The following is a 22,231-nucleotide window of genomic DNA, read 5'->3' as shown; positions in this document are numbered from 1 at the left end:
TGCAGGTGGAGCTGCAGGTGGAGCTGCAGGCCTCCTTCGGCCGCTCAGCATCAGCAGCTCGTGTACGGAAGGTGCAAAACAGCGGAATGCTCCTTTAACCCGGAGCAGCAGCCTCAGTACCGCCTCCCACCAGCAGAGGGCGGTGCCGCCGCCGCCGCCATGTGGCGCTGATCGGACCGGCCGAGGATCCTCTGACCCCGGCGCTCTGCTCTCACTCTGCCCGTGTCTTCGTCTCTGGAAGCCCGACCCGACCCGACCCGACCCGACCCGCTCCGCCCGCCGGAGGCCGATATGCCCCACGCCGCCTGACGAGCGATGCCCGCGGCCAGGCTGCTGCTGCTCTCCGCGGGGGTCCCGCACCGGCCGCCGGGGCCGCACGGAGGATGGGGCCGAGGCTGAGCGGGGCCAGCCCGCTGCTGTGCCCGGCGCTCACCGTGTCTCTGCTGGCGCTGCTCGCACACTGCCACGGCACCTGCCGGCACCACGCCCCGGCTCCCGGAGAGGTAGGGCCCGGGGCCGCAGAGCCAGCGGGGCTGTTGTGTAGGCTGGCGGGGCGTAGCTGTTCAGGCTGACGGTTCCGTGTGACAACATCCACCGACGGTGACGTTCAGCTCCATGTTGTGGCGGAACTTTCTTTTTGTATCCATTTGGTGTCATAACACCATTAAAATCCCTTTATCCTACTTTAGCATTTGAGGCACCTGGCAAGGGGTGGGATATATTATTATAATACACATACTGTTATATATTATTGTTATTATTATACTGTTATATAGCATTATTATTATATTATATATACTGTTATATATTATTGTTATTATTATTATTATACTGTTATATATTATTGTTATTATTATACTGTTATATAGCATTATTATTATATTATATATACTGTTATATATTATTGTTATTATTATTATTATACTGTTATATATTATTGTTATTATTATACTGTTATATAGCATTATTATTATATTATATATACTGTTATATATTATTGTTATTATTATACTGTTATATAGCATTATTATTATATTATATTATTATTATATTATATATACTGTTATATATTATTGTTATTATTATACTGTTATATAGCATTATTATTATATTATATATACTGTTATATATTATTGTTATTATTATTATTATACTGTTATATATTATTGTTATTATTATAGTTATATAGCATTATTATTATATTATATATACTGTTATATATTATTGTTATTATTATTATTATACTGTTATATATTATTGTTATTATTATACTGTTATATAGCATTATTATTATATTATATATACTGTTATATATTATTGTTATTATTATTATTATACTGTTATATATTATTGTTATTATTATACTGTTATATAGCATTATTATTATATTATATATACTGTTATATATTATTGTTATTATTATTATTATACTGTTATATATTATTGTTATTATTATACTGTTATATAGCATTATTATTATATTATATATACTGTTATATATTATTGTTATTATTATTATTATACTGTTATATATTATTGTTATTATTATACTGTTATATAGCATTATTATTATATTATATATACTGTTATATATTATTGTTATTATTATACTGTTATATAGCATTATTATTATATTATATATACTGTTATATATTATTGTTATTATTATACTGTTATATAGCATTATTATTATATTATATATACTGTTATATATTATTGTTATTATTATTATACTGTTATATATTATTGTTATTATTATACTGTTATATAGCATTATTATTATATTATATATACTGTTATATATTATTGTTATTATTATACTGTTATATAGCATTATTATTATATTATATTATTATTATATTATATATACTGTTATATATTATTGTTATTATTATACTGTTATATAGCATTATTATTATATTATATATACTGTTATATATTATTGTTATTATTATTATTATACTGTTATATATTATTGTTATTATTATAGTTATATAGCATTATTATTATATTATATATACTGTTATATATTATTGTTATTATTATTATTATTATACTGTTATATATTATTGTTATTATTATACTGTTATATAGCATTATTATTATATTATATATACTGTTATATATTATTGTTATTATTATTATTATACTGTTATATATTATTGTTATTATTATACTGTTATATAGCATTATTATTATATTATATATACTGTTATATATTATTGTTATTATTATTATTATACTGTTATATATTATTGTTATTATTATACTGTTATATAGCATTATTATTATATTATATATACTGTTATATATTGTTATTATTATACTGTTATATAGCATTATTATTATATTATATATACTGTTATATATTATTGTTATTATTATTATTATACTGTTATATATTATTGTTATTATTATACTGTTATATAGCATTATTATTATATTATATATACTGTTATATATTATTGTTATTATTATTATTATACTGTTATATATTATTGTTATTATTATACTGTTATATAGCATTATTATTATATTATATATACTGTTATATATTATTGTTATTATTATACTGTTATATAGCATTATTATTATATTATATATACACTGTTATATATTATTGTTATTATTATTATTATACTGTTATATATTATTGTTATTATTATACTGTTATATAGCATTATTATTATATTATATATACTGTTATATATTATTGTTATTATTATACTGTTATATAGCATTATTATTATATTATATATACTGTTATATATTATTGTTATTATTATTATTATACTGTTATATATTATTGTTATTATTATACTGTTATATAGCATTATTATTATATTATATATACTGTTATATATTATTGTTATTATTATACTGTTATATAGCATTATTATTATATTATATATACTGTTATATATTATTGTTATTATTATTATTATACTGTTATATATTATTGTTATTATTATACTGTTATATAGCATTATTATTATATTATATATACTGTTATATATTATTGTTATTATTATTATTATACTGTTATATATTATTGTTATTATTATACTGTTATATAGCATTATTATTATATTATATATACTGTTATATATTATTGTTATTATTATACTGTTATATAGCATTATTATTATATTATATATACACTGTTATATATTATTGTTATTATTATTATTATACTGTTATATATTATTGTTATTATTATACTGTTATATAGCATTATTATTATATTATATATACTGTTATATATTATTGTTATTATTATACTGTTATATATTATTGTTATTATTATACTGTTATATAGCATTATTATTATATTATATATACTGTTATATATTATTGTTATTATTATTATTATACTGTTATATATTATTGTTATTATTATTATTATACTGTTATATATTATTGTTATTATTATTATTATACTGTTATATATCATTGTTATTATTATTATTATACTGTTATATATTATTGTTATTATTATTATACTGTTATATATTATTGTTATTATTATTATTATACTGTTATATATTATTGTTATTATTATTATTATACTGTTATATATTATTGTTATTATTATTATTATACTGTTATATATATCCCATCCCTTGACAGGTGCCGTTGGATCCAGGTGATCAATGTTATTAACTTCATCTGTCAGAGGTTTCAATGTGAACCTCTGCACTGGCGGTCATCCCGTCTGTGATGGACGGGTTTATTTCCCACTTTCATCACCACATCAGTGGAACTACTGGACGGAGGGAGACGCTCGGTGCGTCGTGCGACTCTGCCCACGCGGACTTGGCACCGTTACCGAGAATATTTCACTGTGCGACAAACTGGACAAACTTATATTGAACTTTTTTTTTTTTTTTTTTTGTAATGTTCAAATTCTATTCAGATTTGGTTCCTGCAGATCTAGTGCCAGGTGGGACGGTGCAGGGTGCGTTGTGGGATGCAACGCAGCCGACCGCAACTCGCCCAACTCCCAACCAAATTTCATGAAAGTCGGTCCGGAGCCGCAGTCGACGCCCCCCCAGCGCACGCTGCATGTTGTTTACCGGCGGATCTTGATCGCACCAATATGGTGACCATGACAACATTACCCATGAAAATACGAGGGCAATCGCCAACCTGCTTGTGATTTAGAAGTTCTAAATCAATTTCAATGGCTCATATCGATCGATTTTCAATCAGAATCATGACACCCCTTCATATATAAATAAATAGATAATTATAATCATAATAATGTGTGTGTGTGTGTGTATGTATATATATATATATATATATATATATATATATGTATATATATATATGAATATATAATAAACATGAAACACATGTTATGTACAAGCACAACACATGAGAGCAGACATGACAGGTGGTGCCTTGTAATGTGTCTCAATGTGATGTTCATTGTAAGGTGGAGCTATATGGTCAGGATCAACCATTTTTTAATAACATCAGTCAGTTCAAGATTCAAGATTCAAGATTCAAGATTTTTTATTTGTCACATACATATACATACTTTCATACATATATGCAGTGAAATGAAAAGTTCCACCGGGATCTTGCAGATTATTATTATTTTTTTTTGTGATGTTCCTGTGACAAAGGCTTGATTTTAGCATTTTTGCTAGAAATTCTGATGCATTTTGCAAACTTTTCTTCTGTGTTTATTCGTTTCCTCCGTCAGCTGGTCCACCAGGTCCACCTGAGGGCGGAGCGTCTGACCAAGCGGAGTTCCCCTGAAGATCTGCAGCTGAAGATCAGGATCATCTACGACCTGAGCGTGGACCAGTGAGTAGCAAGGATGAGAAACGGATCAAGATTAAGATAAAGATGTTCCTAAAATGAGACTAATTGCGTTTCCATACCTTACCAAAAAATGTGAGCTACATGGGTTTTTAAGGGCCGATTCTGATATTTGCTTGGCTGAGGCTGCCGATACCAATATTCTGTCATCGATTTTCAATATTGTTTAATTCAAAATTCTTTACGCCAAAAAAGTGTCATAATAATTCAAGGATACATTGCTGCCTTTCAATTAAGAATGACCTTTTTTAATTTCATTTTTCGAAATAGAATGGCAAAAATAGATCAAATTGCATTTGCTAAATAAAAGTGTATGACAGCTGTAATCAGACCAGTCCGTCTCTGAACAGATTTCTGTGGTTTTTTTAACATTTTGTTGCTCTGCAGAGCGGAGAGCGCTTCTGGAAAGGTTCCCGCCAGCCGTCTCACGGCCCGGTGGCAAATGCCCCGCGGCCCGGCACCGGTCCGCCACCCAGTGTTGGGAACCTCTGCAAATGGCAAACCTAAATGTAAAAAAACAAAATCGCTTGTCATATGTTTGTAACAAGTGTGAAAGAAATTATTCTGCAAAGATCAGTGAGGTTAATCTGCCCGCTACAAGAAAACAAGAACTGAGAATGTTCAAGATATTGATTCTCTCACACAAGCAGCCATATTCTTTAAGACAGACCCAAGTAACAGCAACCTGTGATTGTTTTCAAGCGAGGAGCCCAAAGTCACGTTTACACGGACTCTCCCTCTGCGTTGGGGCGCGGTTGCACGGAGAGCGTGAGAGAGACGGCACGGCTTAACCGAGAAACAAGTCGCGTGTTTAAACACATCAGAGTATGTCCCTTTGAAGGGTGACGTCTCCTCCTGTTTCTCTTTGGAAACGTATGGATTCAACAGTGTGTGTCGCCCAGATGACCCAGGGACTCGTTGACGTTGACAGGCCGACATCCCATATCTAATAAAACGGCCGAATCGGCCCGATGTATCAGTCGAACCCGACTATCTACAACTTTTGTCCAATGGAAAAACCCCAAAATAGTGGAGCTGAGCCGGTACAACGCGGCGTAGGGTTAAGAGGATCTTAAAAATCAGATCAGGCTTCATGAATGAATCCACATCGGACTGGAGACGGGAACAGCCAGTGTCACACACTGTCTCTCTCTGTGTCTCTCTCTCTCTGTCTCTCTCTCTCCGTGTCTCTCCCTCTCTCTGTGTCTCTCTCTATCGCTCTCATCCATTTCCGCTGCGGCAAAAACCCGGTAACAACGCTGACAACCGTTATGTGTCACCAGTAGGAAGAAAAACCCGGATCTCAGTCCCGGGTCAAATGACCCTGAAATGGAATCAGGTTCTAATCGTCTCCACCTGCGATGGGTTCTGATGTCAACACCCAGGTCCACTCTCTCATTTTGGATCCTTTACCTGCGGATGTGACGCGCGTTGACGTTCCTGACGCTGGCGTGTAAATACGCAGGAGTATGGATGTATCATTCCATCATTTCAGATCCCATTTAGAATCCAAAATCTAAATCACAAGTTATTGATTTATTTTCCCCCTCATAGGGAACCATGAAATGTTTTGAGTGGGGGGCACAGCGGAGAACCGCCACACCCTCTGCTGGGCCCCGAGCCGCTCCAGCACCGCCCCAAGCCGGTCTAGGAACCGGTCCCCGGTTCCTAGACCGTAAGTTGCTCTTTTGGTGTCACACTGGAGACATGACACGCCCCTTTTCTGGCGTGTTTGTGACGTTGAACGTGACCCGCCTGAACGCCATTTAATGGTCAATGGTTAATGGTCGTCAATCACCAATTTTTGTGCACTGCTTTTCAAAACCTGTCTATATCCACTTATATGTTGTAAAAACTGTATAACTCTCTCTGTCTCTCTGTCTGTCTGTCTCTCTCTCCCTCCCTCTCTCGCTTCTCAGACTTCCGGCAGATAAAAGAAGGCTTGTGAAGGTGAGACAGTGAAATGAAAAAATGTTGGTTTCAAAGTGAAACAATAGCAAAGCCTAACGTGTGCGTGTGTGTGCGTGCGTGTGTGTGTCAGGACAAGCTGTTTCCTCAGGCCATCGACTTCCTCCAGAGGGTTCTCAGCGTGAGACACCGAGTGGGACCCGTTCTGCTCAGCAGGTAGACACTTCCTGTCCCCAGTAGGCACTTCCTGTCCCAAACATAGGGCCCGTATTGGTCAAGAATCGCTCCCCGGCCTCGCCCTGAAAATCTGACTAGGGGTGAAGGAGGCGGACTTGACGTCAGTCCTGCAGCTTCCTCCGTGTAGATGCTTGACTGACCAGTGTTGGTGAGAATCTGCTTTGTTTACTGCTGGGTGCCGTCGTGATGGTGACGCAAACAGCAGACCACGCCCCCGTTATCTGTTTGGAGGAACGGTGGGAGGGAGGGAGGGAGGCAGAGAATGAGGGGGAGGCGGCGACCTTTAACCTTTTACATGGATTGGTTCCAGACAATGTGCGTCCAGCCAGTACCTGCGGAAGCGCGGCGATCCTCACCGCTACTGCCAGGGGGCGTGTGCAGACCTGACCCGCTGCGGCCCCGTGGTCGTGCCACAGCACCACCTGCAGGTCAGGAGCCCGTACTACACCGTCACCGCTACGCTGCGTGTGTGGCGCTGTTTTTTGCAGGATGCCCTTGGATGCCACGGTTGCCTCTCGGTGAAGAGCCACGCCCGTGTTTTCCCCGGCCCGTTGGGGAGAGCTCAGGGTGTCTGCACGGCCTCCGGGAAATTCATATCTACTATTATCGGGTCTTGAAAATGATGAATATGCACCTGGAAGCTAGCTCAGCCACACCCAGAATGAATTCAGTGACAAGAGACACACACACACACACACACACACACAGATTAGCAGCTTAGGCATGGAGTGCTTTTTACTTCGTGTGAGCAAAGGAGATAAAGGAGGAGTGGACAGATGGGAGGAAGGATGAGCAGGATAATGGGAAAGCAGATAGACAGCTTATTAAGTCTCCTTTGCACAGTGGGCAGGTGCTAAACGTGGCACTGGGAGCTGCTGTTGGCCTCAGACCGACCTGGAGGCCACGCCCTCTTCTGTCTCCTCAGGCTGCACGGTGTGAATGCAATATTGAAATATATGATCAAATACTTTTACTTTTTGGAATCAGCCCCAAATGAAAGTACCAACATAGCATCACACAGGATGTAGTGATTCCCACTTGTGCTGTGTACTGCATAGTGGATAGTAGGGCTGTGATGATAACCGCATTACCGCGGTTAAGTGATGTCACCATGGTATCCAGCTTGTGACCATCATGACCGCAAATAATCATTTTATTTTATTTTATTTTTTGTATTACATTTTTTTTGCTGGTGCAAGTTACAGGAGGAGAAGGAATATGAGAATAATAATCATTGATAAGTTATCGTCATTGACCGTCTCCCGTCCGTGTTCAATGGCTTCTGGAGAAACAAGCCTTTCCGTGGCTCCGCTGCCCTCCTGGAGCGTACACCAGCAGGAAGGACTTCTGCTGCACAGGAAGTGGTCACGTTTACCATCATACAGTTACCACAGTATATCACAGTTACCATGGTAACGGACACTGAGTTCTGCTACAGCAGCTACGTTGAAATGAATGAGAAATGTTTTGTAAGAATTTTGGGCTGGCAGGTACCACATCAATACAATAGAAAGGTATATTTGTCCATCTTAGTTCTACAGGTTGAATTCTACTGAAACTTGGTGACCGTCCCTTATTCTATTTTATTGGAGCTCAGTGACCGTTCCATGTTTGTATTTTATTGAATTGGAACTCAGGGACAGTTTCATGTTCTGTTATTGATCCATCGTGAATAAAGAACAATCATAAACACACAGTGTTCAAGTCATCAACGTCACTACAGTAGTCAGTGGAACCTGCGGTGGAGTCTGTATGTGCAGCTGTCCAATCACGTGAGCCTGATCAGGTCACATGATGTGTTTGTTATTGACGTACAGCAGATAAACCCAATGACACCAAATGATCACAACATGACACTTCTCCAACCACGGGAAAAAACTCAAAGCCATCGGACGACGCTGTCAAAGACATTTACTAGTCAGTGTTTTATTATGAACATAGCGATGAATGAAACTCTGAATGAGCAGGTCAGACTTTTAAAACATCAGGAATCTGAATCAGCCAAGAAAGTTTCAATCGGTGCATCTCAAGGGGCATGTCCTCGTGACATCTCCCTCTTACACGACTGTGGTTCTAGAAATATTTCCCCAAGGTTGCAGGTGTGTGTTGTCAGCAGCCTTCAGCTGAAACATCCTTCCCCGCTCCACCGGTCTGGAGGTGTGGAGCAAGTGGTGTTTGGGTGATTACACCAGATGAGCTGTGTCTCAGTTTTGTGAACCGGGGTCTCCTCTGTCCCAGCAATGCAGGGTGTGCTCTGAGTCGGGACAGTCCTGTGGCCCCTGGGGGCCTCCGGACGGTCCTGGGGTGGAGGACGCTGACTTCGTCCTCTACGTCAGCGGAGTGACCACGGAGCGATGCGGCCAGGAGAACATCGTGGCCTACGCTGCCTACTGCCAGCTGGAGGCACTGCTGGACCGGTAGTAGCTACTTTGACTCTTCCCAACTGCTACTCTGCCTCTACTCTACTGCTACTCTGCTGCTACTTTGCCTCTATTCTACTGCTACTCTGCCTCTACTGCTACTTTGCCTCTACTATACTGCTACTCTGCCTCTACTCTACCTCTACTCTACTCCTCCTCTACTCTTCCGCTACTCTGCCTCTACTGTACTGCTACTCTACTGCTACTCTGCCTCTACCTCTACTTTACCTCTACTCTACTGCTACTCTTCCTCTTCTGTACTGCTACTCTACCTCTAGTGTACTGCTACTCTACTGCTACTCCACCTCTACTCTACTCTGCCTCTACTTCTACTCCTCCTCTACTGCTACTCTGTCTCTACTCTACTGCTGCTCTACCTTTACTGTACCTCTTCGCTGCCTACTTCCAGCTGGAGACGCTGCTGTACCGGTACAAGCTACTTTACCTCTACTCTATTTTAAGAAGATGTTAATGTGTGTGTGTGTGTCTGTGTGTGTGTGTGTGTGTGTGTGTGTGTGTGTGTGTGTGTGTGTGTGTGTGTGTGTGTGTGTGTGTGTGTGTGTGTGTGTGTGTGTGTGTGTGTGTGTGTGTGTGTGTGTGTTGTAGGCCCATCGCAGGTTATGCCAACCTGTGTCCATCCATGATCTCCTCTCAGCCGCAGGAGTTTGAAGGGATGCTGTCGACGGTCAAGCACGAGATCATCCACGCCCTGGTGAGTCTCACAGGAAGTGGCGACACGTGACTTCCTGTGCAATGCGCTGAGCTGCTGTTCCCGCTCTGTCCACCAGGGGTTCTCAGCGGGGCTGTTCGCCTTCTACCACAACGACGACGGCAAACCTCTCACCCCTCGCTTCGCCAGCGGCCTGCCGGCTTTCAACGACAGGTGAGCGGCAGAACAAGCTGCAGGTGGAGGCTCCGGTACTAATGGAAAATAAAACGTCCTCAAGCCGAACGTGGAATAAATAGATAAATAGAGTACATAAATAAATAAGGGATTAAAACAAGCCACACCAGAGTGACGGGATCTCTTCACAACGGGATCCTGATCACCCCGACAGGGATTATTTAGAGATAACGACCTTCTGGCCGCACATTATCCTGCTTGGTACATACTAAATGAATACATTGAGACAGAATATTGATTTGATTTTATAACTAGTAGTAACTAGTCTCATTGAAGAGCTTCCCCGAGAAAAGCACAGCAACGTATGAACTACTCTAACTGTTCCCCTACATATGAATCTACAGTTAACTATTAAGGTGGAGGTACACTTAAAAAGACGTGAGAACAAAAGATGTTAGAACCACCAGAGAACATGTCCCAGAACACCGTCGGCAGGATACTCAATAAGCTGAATAAGAACTCTATAAGAACTGAACAAGTACTCTATAAGAACTGAATAACAACTTTCAGAACTCTATAAAAACTCTAAAAGAACTGAATAAGAACTCTATAAGAACGTAATAGGAACTCTATAAGAACATAAAAAGAACTGAATAAGAACTCTACAAGAACTGAATAAGAACTCTCTTAGAACGTTATAAGAACGTAATAAGAACTCTATAAGAACATAATAAGAACTCTATAAGAACTCTATAAGAACTGAATAAGAACTCTATAAGAACTCTATAAGAATTCTATAAGAACTGAATAAGAACTCTATAAGAACTAAATAAGAACTGAATAAGAACTGAATAGGAACTCTATTAGAACTCTATAAGAACTGAATAAGAACGTAATAAGAATTCAATAAGAACTGAATAAGAACTCTATAAGAACTCTATAAGAACTCTATAAGAACTGAATAAGAACTCTATTAGAACTCTATAAGAACTCTATAAGAACTGATTAAGAACTCTATTAGAACTGAATAAGAACTCTATAAGAACTGAATAGGAACTCTATTAGAACTGAATAAGAACTCTATAAGAACTGAATAAGAACTCTATTAGAACTCTATAAGAACTGAATAAGAACTCTATAAGAACTGAATAGGAACTCTATAAGAACTCTATAAGAACTGAATAAGAACTCTATAAGAACTGAATAGGAACTCTATAAGAGCTGAATAAGAACTCTATAAGAACTGAATAAGAACTGAATAAGAACTCTATTAGAACTCTATAAGAACTCTATAAGAACTGAATAAGAACTCTATAAGAACGTAATAAGAATTCTATAAGAACTGAATAAGAACTCTATAAGAACTGAATAGGAACTCTATTAGAACTCTATAAGAACTCTATAAGAACTGAATAGGAACTCTATTAGAACTCTATAAGAACTCTATAAGAACTGAATAAGAACTCTATTAGAACTGAATAAGAACTCTATAAGAACTGAATAGGAACTCTATTAGAACTCTATAAGAACTCTATAAGAACTGAATAAGAACTGAATAAGAACTCTATTAGAACTGAATAGGAACTCTATTAGAACTCTATTAGAACTCTATAAGAACTCTATAAGAACTGAATAAGAACTGAATAAGAACTCTATTAGAACTGAATAGGAACTCTATTTGAACTCTATAAGAACTCTATAAGAACTCTATAAGAACTGAATAAGAACTGAATAAGAACTCTATTAGAACTGAATAAGAACTCTATAAGAACTGAATAGGAACTCTATAAGATATGAATAAGAACTCTATTAGAACTCTATAAGAACTCTATAAGAACTGAATAAGAACTGAATAAGAACTCTATTAGAACTGAATAAGAACTGAATAAGAACTCTATTAGAACTCTATAAGAACTCTATAAGAACTGAATAAGAACTCTATTAGAACTCTATAAGAACTCTATAAGAACTGAATAAGAACTCTATTAGAACTGAATAAGAACTGAATAAGAACTCCATTAGAACTCTATAAGAACTCTATAAGAACTGAATAAGAACTGAATAAGAACTCTATTAGAACTGAATAAGAACTCTATAAGAACTGAATAGGAACTCTATTAGAACTCTATAAGAACTCTATTAGAACTGAATAAGAACTCTATTAGAACTGAATAAGAACTGAATAAGAACTCTATTAGAACTCTATAAGAACTCTATAAGAACTGAATAAGAACTCTATTAGAACTGAATAAGAACTCCATTAGAGCTCTGCGGCGAAAGAAGCACCAACTGGACAGCGAGAGGAGGTGGGCGTGGCTTAAAGCAGAAATCCAAGTGGGTGTCATTTGTTGGGAGGAGCCGTGTTTCCTCAGAGAGCGAGCCAGGCTTTTATTGAGCTCAGCTGCCGTCTGGTGCCGAGCTCCTCCAAGGAAACAAGTGTCAGATGAAGCCTGGTTGAACTCTATAAGAACTCTATAAGAACTCTATAAGAACTCTATAAGAACTGAATAAGAACTCTATAAGAGCTGAATAAGAACTCTATAAGAACTGAATAAGAACTGAATAAGAACTCTATAAGAACTGAATAAGAACTCTATAAGAACTCTATAAGAACTGAATAAGAACTCTATTAGAACCCTATAAGAACTCTATAAGAACTGAATTGGAACTCTATTAGAACTCTATAAGAACTCTATAAGAACTGAATAGGAACTCTATTAGAACTCTATAAGAACTGAATAGGAACTCTATTAGAACTCTATAAGAACTCTATAAGAACTGAATAAGAACTCTATAAGAACGTAATAAGAATTATATAAGAACTGAATAAGAACTCTATAAGAACTGAATAAGAACTCTATTAGAACTCTATAAGAACTGAATAAGAACTCTATTAGAACTGAATAAGAACTGAATAAGAACTCTATTAGAACTCTATAAGAACTCTATAAGAACTGAATAAGAACTCTATTAGAACTCTATAAGAACTCTATAAGAACTGAATAAGAACTCTATTAGAACTGAATAAGAACTGAATAAGAACTCCATTAGAACTCTATAAGAACTCTATAAGAACTGAATAAGAACTCTATTAGAACCCTATAAGAACTCTATAAGAACTGAATTGGAACTCTATTAGAACTCTATAAGAACTCTATAAGAACTGAATAGGAACTCTATAAGAACTGAATAAGAACTCTATTAGAACTCTATAAGAACTCTATAAGAACTGAATAAGAACTCTATTAGAACTGAATAAGAACTGAATAAGAACTCTATTAGAACTCTATAAGAGCTCTATAAGAACTGAATAAGAACTCTATTAGAACTCTATAAGAACTCTATAAGAACTGAATAAGAACTCTATTAGAACTGAATAAGAACTCCATTAGAACTCTATAAGAACTCTATAAGAACTGAATAAGAACTCTATTAGAACCCTATAAGAACTCTATAAGAACTGAATTGGAACTCTATTAGAACTCTATAAGAACTCTATAAGAACTGAATAGGAACTCTATTAGAACTCTATTAGAACTCTATAAGAACTGAATAGGAACTCTATTAGAACTCTATAAGAACTCTATAAGAACTGAATAAGAACTCTATAAGAACGTAATAAGAATTATATAAGAACTGAATAAGAACTCTATAAGAACTGAATAAGAACTCTATTAGAACTCTATAAGAACTCTATAAGAACTGAATAAGAACTCTATTAGAACTGAATAAGAACTGAATAAGAACTCTATTAGAACTCTATAAGAACTCTATAAGAACTGAATAAGAACTCTATTAGAACTGAATAAGAACTCCATTAGAGCTCTGCGGCGAAAGAAGCACCAACTGGACAGCGAGAGGAGGTGGGCGTGGCTTAAAGCAGAAATCCAAGTGGGTGTCATTTGTTGGGAGGAGCCGTGTTTCCTCAGAGAGCGAGCCAGGCTTTTATTGAGCTCAGCTGCCGTCTGGTGCCGAGCTCCTCCAAGGAAACAAGTGTCAGATGAAGCCTGGTTGAAATCTATAAGAACTCTATAAGAACTCTATAAGAACTCTATAAGAACTGAATAAGAACTCTATAAGAGCTGAATAAGAACTCTATAAGAACTGAATAAGAACTGAATAAGAACTCTATAAGAACTGAATAAGAACTCTATAAGAACTCTATAAGAACTGAATAAGAACTCTATAAGAACTCTATAAGAACTGAATAAGAACTCTATTAGAACCCTATAAGAACTCTATAAGAACTGAATTGGAACTCTATTAGAACTCTATAAGAACTCTATAAGAACTGAATAGGAACTCTATTAGAACTCTATAAGAACTGAATAGGAACTCTATTAGAACTCTATAAGAACTCTATAAGAACTGAATAAGAACTCTATAAGAACGTAATAAGAATTATATAAGAACTGAATAAGAACTCTATAAGAACTCTATTAGAACTCTATTAGAACTCTATAAGAACTGAATAAGAACTCTATTAGAACTGAATAAGAACTCCATTAGAGCTCTGCGGCGAAAGAAGCACCAACTGGACAGCGAGAGGAGGTGGGCGTGGCTTAAAGCAGAAATCCAAGTGGGTGTCATTTGTTGGGAGGAGCCGTGTTTCCTCAGAGAGCGAGCCAGGCTTTTATTGAGCTCAGCTGCCGTCTGGTGCCGAGCTCCTCCAAGGAAACAAGTGTCAGATGAAGCCTGGTTGAACTCTATTAGAACTCTATAAGAACTCTATAAGAACTCTATAAGAACTGAATAAGAACTCTATAAGAACTGAATAAGAACTCTATAAGAACTGAATAAGAACTCTATAAGAACTGAATAAGAACGCTATTAGAACTCTATAAGAACTCTATAAGAACTGAATAGGAACTCTATTAGAACTCTATAAGAACTCTATAAGAACTGAATAAGAACTCTATTAGAACTCTATAAGAACTCTATAAGAACTGAATTGGAACTCTATTAGAACTCTATAAGAACTCTATAAGAACTGAATAGGAACTCTATTAGAACTCTATAAGAACTCTATAAGAACTGAATAAGAACTCTATAAGAACGTAATAAGAATTATATAAGAACTGAATAAGAACTCTATAAGAACTCTATTAGAACTCTATTAGAACTCTATAAGAACTGAATAAGAACTCTATTAGAACTGAATAAGAACTCCATTAGAGCTCTGCGGCGAAAGAAGCACCAACTGGACAGCGAGAGGAGGTGGGCGTGGCTTAAAGCAGAAATCCAAGTGGGTGTCATTTGTTGGGAGGAGCCGTGTTTCCTCAGAGAGCGAGCCAGGCTTTTATTGAGCTCAGCTGCCGTCTGGTGCCGAGCTCCTCCAAGGAAACAAGTGTCAGATGAAGCCTGGTTCTTCTTTTGTTGGGACGCACGGTGGAGCAGAGATCACTCTCTCCGTTTCGCATCCACCGTCCTGATCCCAGACACAACGTCTCCGGCTTGAAAATGTTTGTTTCATACGAGAAGGAAGGAAGTAGAATAAACACAGTCAAAGCGGAAGACGGGAACCAGGAGCAGCAAAACAAACACAAACACACGCACTCAGATCCAGCCTTGTTTACCGCTTTTTATTTGAGGGGATACGCTTTCTATGGAACTCTGAATGTTGCGGCTCCGGGACAAAAACCAGCGGCTTGTTGACCCGGGAAAAGGAGGAGGTTGAAGGAGCCGGAAAGGAAGGGTGGAGTCGCCCCCTGCTGTGACGCAGGCATTTGGACCAATCAGGACAAGAGGAGCTCTCGAGCAGAGAACCAGCAAAGACAAGGTTCTGCTCTGGGGCTTGTACAGAGAACACGGCAGGAACCTGGATCACCGCCTCAAGAAGAAGAGAAGAAGAAGAGCTATCTTTAATCGTCACACCGCACACCACACTACAACACACACATGCTTTGGGTGGTGGCCGGTGTTAATGCTTCCTCTGCATTTGATCCATCCTGGCTTGTCCTTCCTCCGGGGGGGCAGCCAGGAGCAGTGGGCAGCATTCGTCGACGCCCAGGGACCTGGTGATGAGTGTCTCTCGCTGGTCAGACCATGATGTGTGCATGTTTTGGGTGGAGGAAACCCCATGTGAGCACTGGGAGATCATGCAAACTCCACACAGAAAGGCTCCTATTTGGGAGATAACCCACCCGGAGCACGGTGAGATAAGAAGATGAGATGAGATAAGAATCTTTATTTGTCACGCGGCACACACACCATGAGACATACGCTCATGCGGTGACCTCGACAAACACACACACACACACACACACACACACACACACACACACACACACACAGTAACACACACCCTTTCTTCAAACGGTGCTGGTCAAACCGTTTCTCTGCTTTTAACCGTCCTGGCTTGTCCTTCCTCCAGGGGGCAGCCAGGAGCAGTGGGCAGCGTTCAACGACGCCCGGGGACCTGGTTCCATAATATGTTTCTGTCTCTGGGCAGAACATGATGTTCAACATGGGTGGGGGTGGGGGTCCTTACTGATGTTTCATGGAGGAAAGCCCATGTGAGCACAGTGTGGAGCACAGTGCCAACAGCGCCCCAGGCGGGAATCGAACCCAGGACCTTCTTGCTGTGAGGCAGCAAGAAGGTCCTGGGTTTGATTCTTGGTCTTGTTCTGATTACATATTTTTGGTCCAAAACTTCTACTCCTTTTTAAGAGTACCTCCACCTTTATTATTGGTAAATTGGACATTTACATTTTAGTCATTATACCTCTAGAAGGTGCCACTAGCTAGCTTTAGCATTAGCATGTAGGCGGAGTGATACAAGGGACGTGGAACCAGGCGGCAAAGTGGTTGCCCGGGGCAACGGTCATTATTATGATTTATAAATAACCGAGCACTAGTTGCTGTTGGCCAATCAGAATCCAGGATCCCACAGAGCCCTGGGATGAATAAAGAAGAAGTGGAAGTCTGGAGTTTGTTGTTTTGTAATGTCTTCATCGCCGTCCCTCTCCAGTCTGGGTCTGTACCAGTGGAGTGAAGCAGTCATCCGCAGAGTCTCCAGGCTGTGGGACGTCAGGGGAGGTCACATGATCAGACACCACGTGCACGTCCTGGTCACACCCCGCGTAGTGGTGAGTATGAGTGTGGGTGTGGGTGTGAGTAGACACCTGAACCGTTATGAGCTCTGTGTTACTAATTGGAGCCTCATTTGCTGAATCTGACCATCAGCCAATTACAGATTTAAAAGTCAATGACCGTGTTCACCACCGTGCGGCGCTGTATTTACTGAGTTTATTCAGAATGAGTTCCCTCAGATATAGTCAAGTCTTTCATATTAGCGGAGCCCAAACGGGCGTCAATCAGGAGGACGACGATGAGCTGTGCTTACGATTGGGTGTTTTGGGCGTGGCAGGAGGAGGCTCGCCGGCACTTTGACTGTCCCATCCTGGAGGGGATGGAGCTGGAGAACCAGGGAGGCTCCGGGACCGAGCTCAACCACTGGGAGAAGAGGCTGCTGGAGGTAGCCAAAATACCATTATAACCAATACAACATTCACTTCCAGACAGGGAGTTATTTTTAGGCCTTATATCATATTCTACTACTATATATTCAAATATTAAGCCTCTCACACCACTTATATATTTTCATTTTTAAGGTCTTTTTTTTATGGTCTTCTGAATCGGAATCTCTTTCCTTGCAATCTGACCTTAAGGAAACTGTTCTGATAACGGTTCATAGAATCATTTAATTTACAATTAACCTTGTTTCTCACTCATACTTGCCAGATATATCATACTTACCTTCATACTTTATAAGACAGGGATGATTTTGTCCAACAATCACTGTAAAGCTGCTTTCACACATGCACTGCGACCCTGAAATGATCCAGAAATTGCCCAGTTGAGCTGTACGCGTGAACGCACATGTCCCAATCATTTCACCTGGACTTTACCCGGCCAGTACCTTTGGAAGTTTGAGTTCAAGAGATTATTTGTCACATACATATACATACGGTCAGAAATATATGCAGTGAAATGTCATGACACCCGGTGATAACGCACAATAAGCTCTATAAGCTCTAAAAATACAAAAAATACTAAAATGTGCGCAATCGACACAAGGTGCTTTGTACAGAGTCTGGGTAATGTCAGATTGAGCGGTATGTGTGAACAGAGCAGGTGATTGTCCAGAGCATTCACGGAAAGTGAGTGGGTGTGTCGCGTGTTGATGACGTCTTTATTATGTGCCAGTTATTTACCTTGATGTGGATCTTCCTGCACGGAGCGTCGCTACTTCCTACTCTTTTCTGCCTTCTTCATTATTCCTTTCCGGTCTTTCGTTTATATTGTGGATACGTCCCAATACATGGAGTAACAACACAAAAAAAACATCCAACTACTGATAAGTCTGTAGCCTCGTCCGCCATCTTGGGTGTGCTGTAAAACTCCAGACAATGTCCGGATAATCAGGTCCGGAGATTATCTAGACATTGTCCAGAGTGCATGTGTGAAACGAGCTTAAGATTTATTAAAATGGTCTTATAAATGATTATATTTAACTCTGATACCTGCAGACACCCTGAAAAACAATGATAAAAAATGTCCAATGTTCCATAAATAATGTTCTGTCATAGCCAGTGAGCCACTGGGGAGGGGCCAGAGAGTTGTTGGATTCATTTCAGTTGTCGTTGGCCAGTCTGGTCCCTCCCTCACACCTTCACCTCCTCTTCTCGATGTGTCCGGGGTCAGAACGAGGCGATGACGGGCTCCCACACCCAGAACCGGGTGTTCTCCCGCCTCACCCTGGCCCTGATGGAGGACAGCGGCTGGTACCGCGCCAACTACAGCCTGGCGCAGCGGCTGGACTGGGGCCGTGGTCTGGGCTGCGACTTCGTCATGAAGAGCTGCAAGTTCTGGATGGACAAGCACCGCCACAGGTAGAGGCACACCACGGGTTTCCAGGGGTTCCACGGTTTCTAGGGCTTACAGGGTTTCCAGGGTTTCTAGGTGTTCCAGGGTTTCTAGGGGTTCCAAGGTTTTGAGGTGTTCCGGGGTTTCTAGGTGTTCCAGGGTTTCTAGGGGTTCCAGGGTTTCTAGGGGTTCCAGGGTTTCTACGGGTTCCAGGGTTTCTAGGGGTTCCAGGGTTTCTACGGGTTCCAGGGTTTCTAGGGGTTCCAGGGTTTCTACGGGTTCCAGGGTTTCTAGGGGTTCCAGGGTTTCTACGGGTTCCAGGGTTTCTAGGGGTTCCAGGGTTTCTACGGGTTCCAGGGTTTCTAGGGGTTCCAGGGTTTCTACGGGTTCCAGGGTTTCTAGGGGTTCCAGGGTTTCTACGGGTTCCAGGGTTTCTAGGGGTTCCAGGGTTTCTACGGGTTCCAGGGTTTCTAGGGGTTCCAGGGTTTCTAGGGGTTCCAGGGTTTCTACGGGTTCCAGGGTTTCTAGGGGTTCCAGGGTTTCTAGGGGTTCCAGGGTTTCTACGGGTTCCAGGGGTTGGAAGATGTTTGAGTTGTTGTAACTCACCGTGTGCATGTGCAGGCGTCATGTGACCCCGTACTGCGACACCCTCAGAGTGTCTCCGCTGCAGCTCGGCTGTCGTCAGGATCAGCTGGCGGTCGCTGTCTGCAACCTGCAGCAGCACAACACCACCCTGCCACCGCACTACCAGGTACTACTGCAGTACTACTGCACTACTAGTACACACACCCTGCCACCGCACTACCGGGTACTACTGCAGTACTACTGCACTACTAGTACACACACCCTGCCAGCGCACTACCAGTTACTACTGCAGTACTACTGCACTACTAGTACACACACCCTGCCACGGCACTACCAGGTACTACTGCAGTACTACCGCAATACTAGTACACACACCCTGCCACGGCACTACCACGTACTACTGCAGTACCAGTACACGCTGATACTCTACCCGCAGGTTCTTGCTGAATCAGATTAGTTTCTATAAAGTGCAGCAGAACCCGACACTGACTCTAGATGTAGTTGCCAGGTTGCCAACCACGCGTCAGCTGTTGGTTGCCAAGACTGACGAGATGGTTGCCGAGTGAGATCGATAGAGTAGAACAGAATCTAGATGAAACTTGATCACATGTGACAAATAAAAAAAAAAAAATCTTGAATCAACTGTGTGTGTGTGTTAGTACTTTGACCAGATTCCGGGCGTGGCTGCAGAGCTGCTTCCTACCTATGGTGGTGCTGTTGAGATCGCTGACTACTGTCCGTTCAGCCAGGAGTTCAGCTGGCACCTGAGTGGAGAGTACCAGAGGAACACCTACTGCAGGGTGGCCCAGAACCAACCAGGTGACTACTACTACTACTACTACTACTACTACTAATACTACTGGTGTCATGGAACGTGGTTGATCTGTACGGTTCTGCATGTGAATCGCGGATCAATTGAAAAATGTGACATCATAGTGAAGCAGAGTTTCACTGTGGCTGTTAGTTCCTCAAGTGATAATTCCTTCAATGTGGAAGCAGAGTCAGTGAAATGAAGATGAAGACAGATGTGTTGTGTGTTTGACTCTGAAGCTCAGTGATTGGTCGACGCCGCGTCGCCGCTACTTGACCGCAGGTGGCGAACGAGCTGCCGATGTCGGCGCTCTGCGTCCGCAGGTCCGGGTCCTCGCACCTGTGTTGAATATTTAATATATATTATATTTTACATCATAAAACATCTCATCTTGGATGTTGTTTTCATTTAGGATCACGGGAAAAGGTTACTTGTGCTCTATTTTTATTTTTATTTTATTTATTTTTGCTGATTTGAATATGATTCAATCCGTGATCAAAACCTTGATACGATTAGAACCTTGAGTTTGGTGATAAGTGGCACTAGCTACTACCAGTACTGTGTGTGTGTGTGTGTGTGTGTGTGTGTGTGTGTGTGTGTGTGTGTGTGCAGAGTGGTGGAGGAACTACGCGGTGGAGCAGTATGGTGAGGACTCGGTGTGTTTGTACCAGAAATCTGCCTTCGTCATGGAGCAGTGCACCAAGAAGATGACCTACCCTGACTGGGGCTCCGGCTGCTACAAGGTGCTGCACCGTGTCGCACACATCGACCCCAAACATTCAACGGTGTCATTTTGATTGTGTTGTATGTCACATTTTATGATGTTTGTTTGTCGTGTGCGTCCAGGTGAGCTGCCGCGCTCAGGGTCTGCTGGTGCAGGTGCAGGACCGCTCCTTCCTGTGTGTTGCTCAAGGGCAGCAGCTGAGCGTCAGCGTGCGCGCCCACGGCTGGGTGTACAGCGGCGTGCTGGTGTGTCCGGCGTGCGCCGACTTCTGCGAGCGCTGCCCGCCCCCGCAGCAGGCCCCGCCCCTCAACGCCTCCCGGAGCCCTCCCATTGGTCAGCGCGCCTTCATTCTGTTGGCTGCCTCCGCCACGCGGAGCGGCCTCCGAAATGTACCACACACACGTTATACGAAGACCACGAAACCATGAAACCATGAAACTTTTACACACAACCATGAAGTCTTCACATGCTTGAACCCTGAGCATCTCCTGAGCGCACACACACACACACACACACACACACACACACACACACACACTGTGCAGACTAACATCCAGCTTCTGTTTCCAGACCCCTGCTCCGCCTCCTCCCCCGGCCTGGCCCTCACACTCTGGTTGCTCCTGCTCCACCTGCTCCCCCCGGTGGGCGGAGTGCTGCTCTGCGACGGCAGCTGATGGCGCCCCCCCCCCCCGCCCGTGGAGGGAAACCGGGCGAAGGCGCAGCAAGGCCTCCATCCTTTCTACCTTCTCTGTGTTTCCCTCTCTCCTTCTCTCAGGATAATGTGTCATCCATTTTGTCGTCCATCCTTCGCTGTTTTGATCGAAGTGAAGAACTGTATTTTATACCGGTGGAAGCTGTTCCACCTCTTGCTTCAATGGACTGGGTGGTGGTGATGTTGGTGGTGTTGGCGGTGGTGTTGGTGGTGTTGGTGGTGTTGGCGGTGTTGGCGGTGTTGGCGGTGTTGGCGGTGTTGGCGGTGGTGTTGGCGGCGTTGTGTTGACACT

General features: G+C 40.9%; 1 protein-coding gene across 1 annotated transcript; it reads left to right on the top strand.

Moving 5' to 3' along the window:
• Positions 1-367: 367 nt before the first annotated feature.
• On the top strand, positions 368-21,901 carry lmln (leishmanolysin-like (metallopeptidase M8 family); the record flags this gene model as incomplete). Its single annotated transcript, XM_080019122.1, has 16 exons — positions 368-503; positions 4,712-4,815; positions 6,750-6,780; positions 6,872-6,954; positions 7,286-7,403; positions 9,214-9,392; positions 10,002-10,107; positions 10,184-10,278; positions 17,210-17,327; positions 17,609-17,716; positions 18,946-19,133; positions 19,729-19,858; positions 20,352-20,511; positions 21,116-21,246; positions 21,350-21,560; positions 21,798-21,901. The coding sequence occupies exons 1-16, from the start codon at positions 384-386 to the stop codon at positions 21,899-21,901; spliced, it is 1,986 nt and encodes a 661-aa protein (XP_079875248.1). The 5' UTR covers positions 368-383.
• Positions 21,902-22,231: the final 330 nt, after the last annotated feature.

This window comes from Zeus faber (genome assembly GCF_960531495.2).
Source record: "Zeus faber genome assembly, chromosome: 18".
Lineage (NCBI taxonomy): Eukaryota > Metazoa > Chordata > Actinopteri > Zeiformes > Zeidae > Zeus > Zeus faber.
The sequence above is the reverse complement of the archived record's forward strand: the minus strand, read 5'-3'. Positions and strand labels throughout refer to the sequence as shown.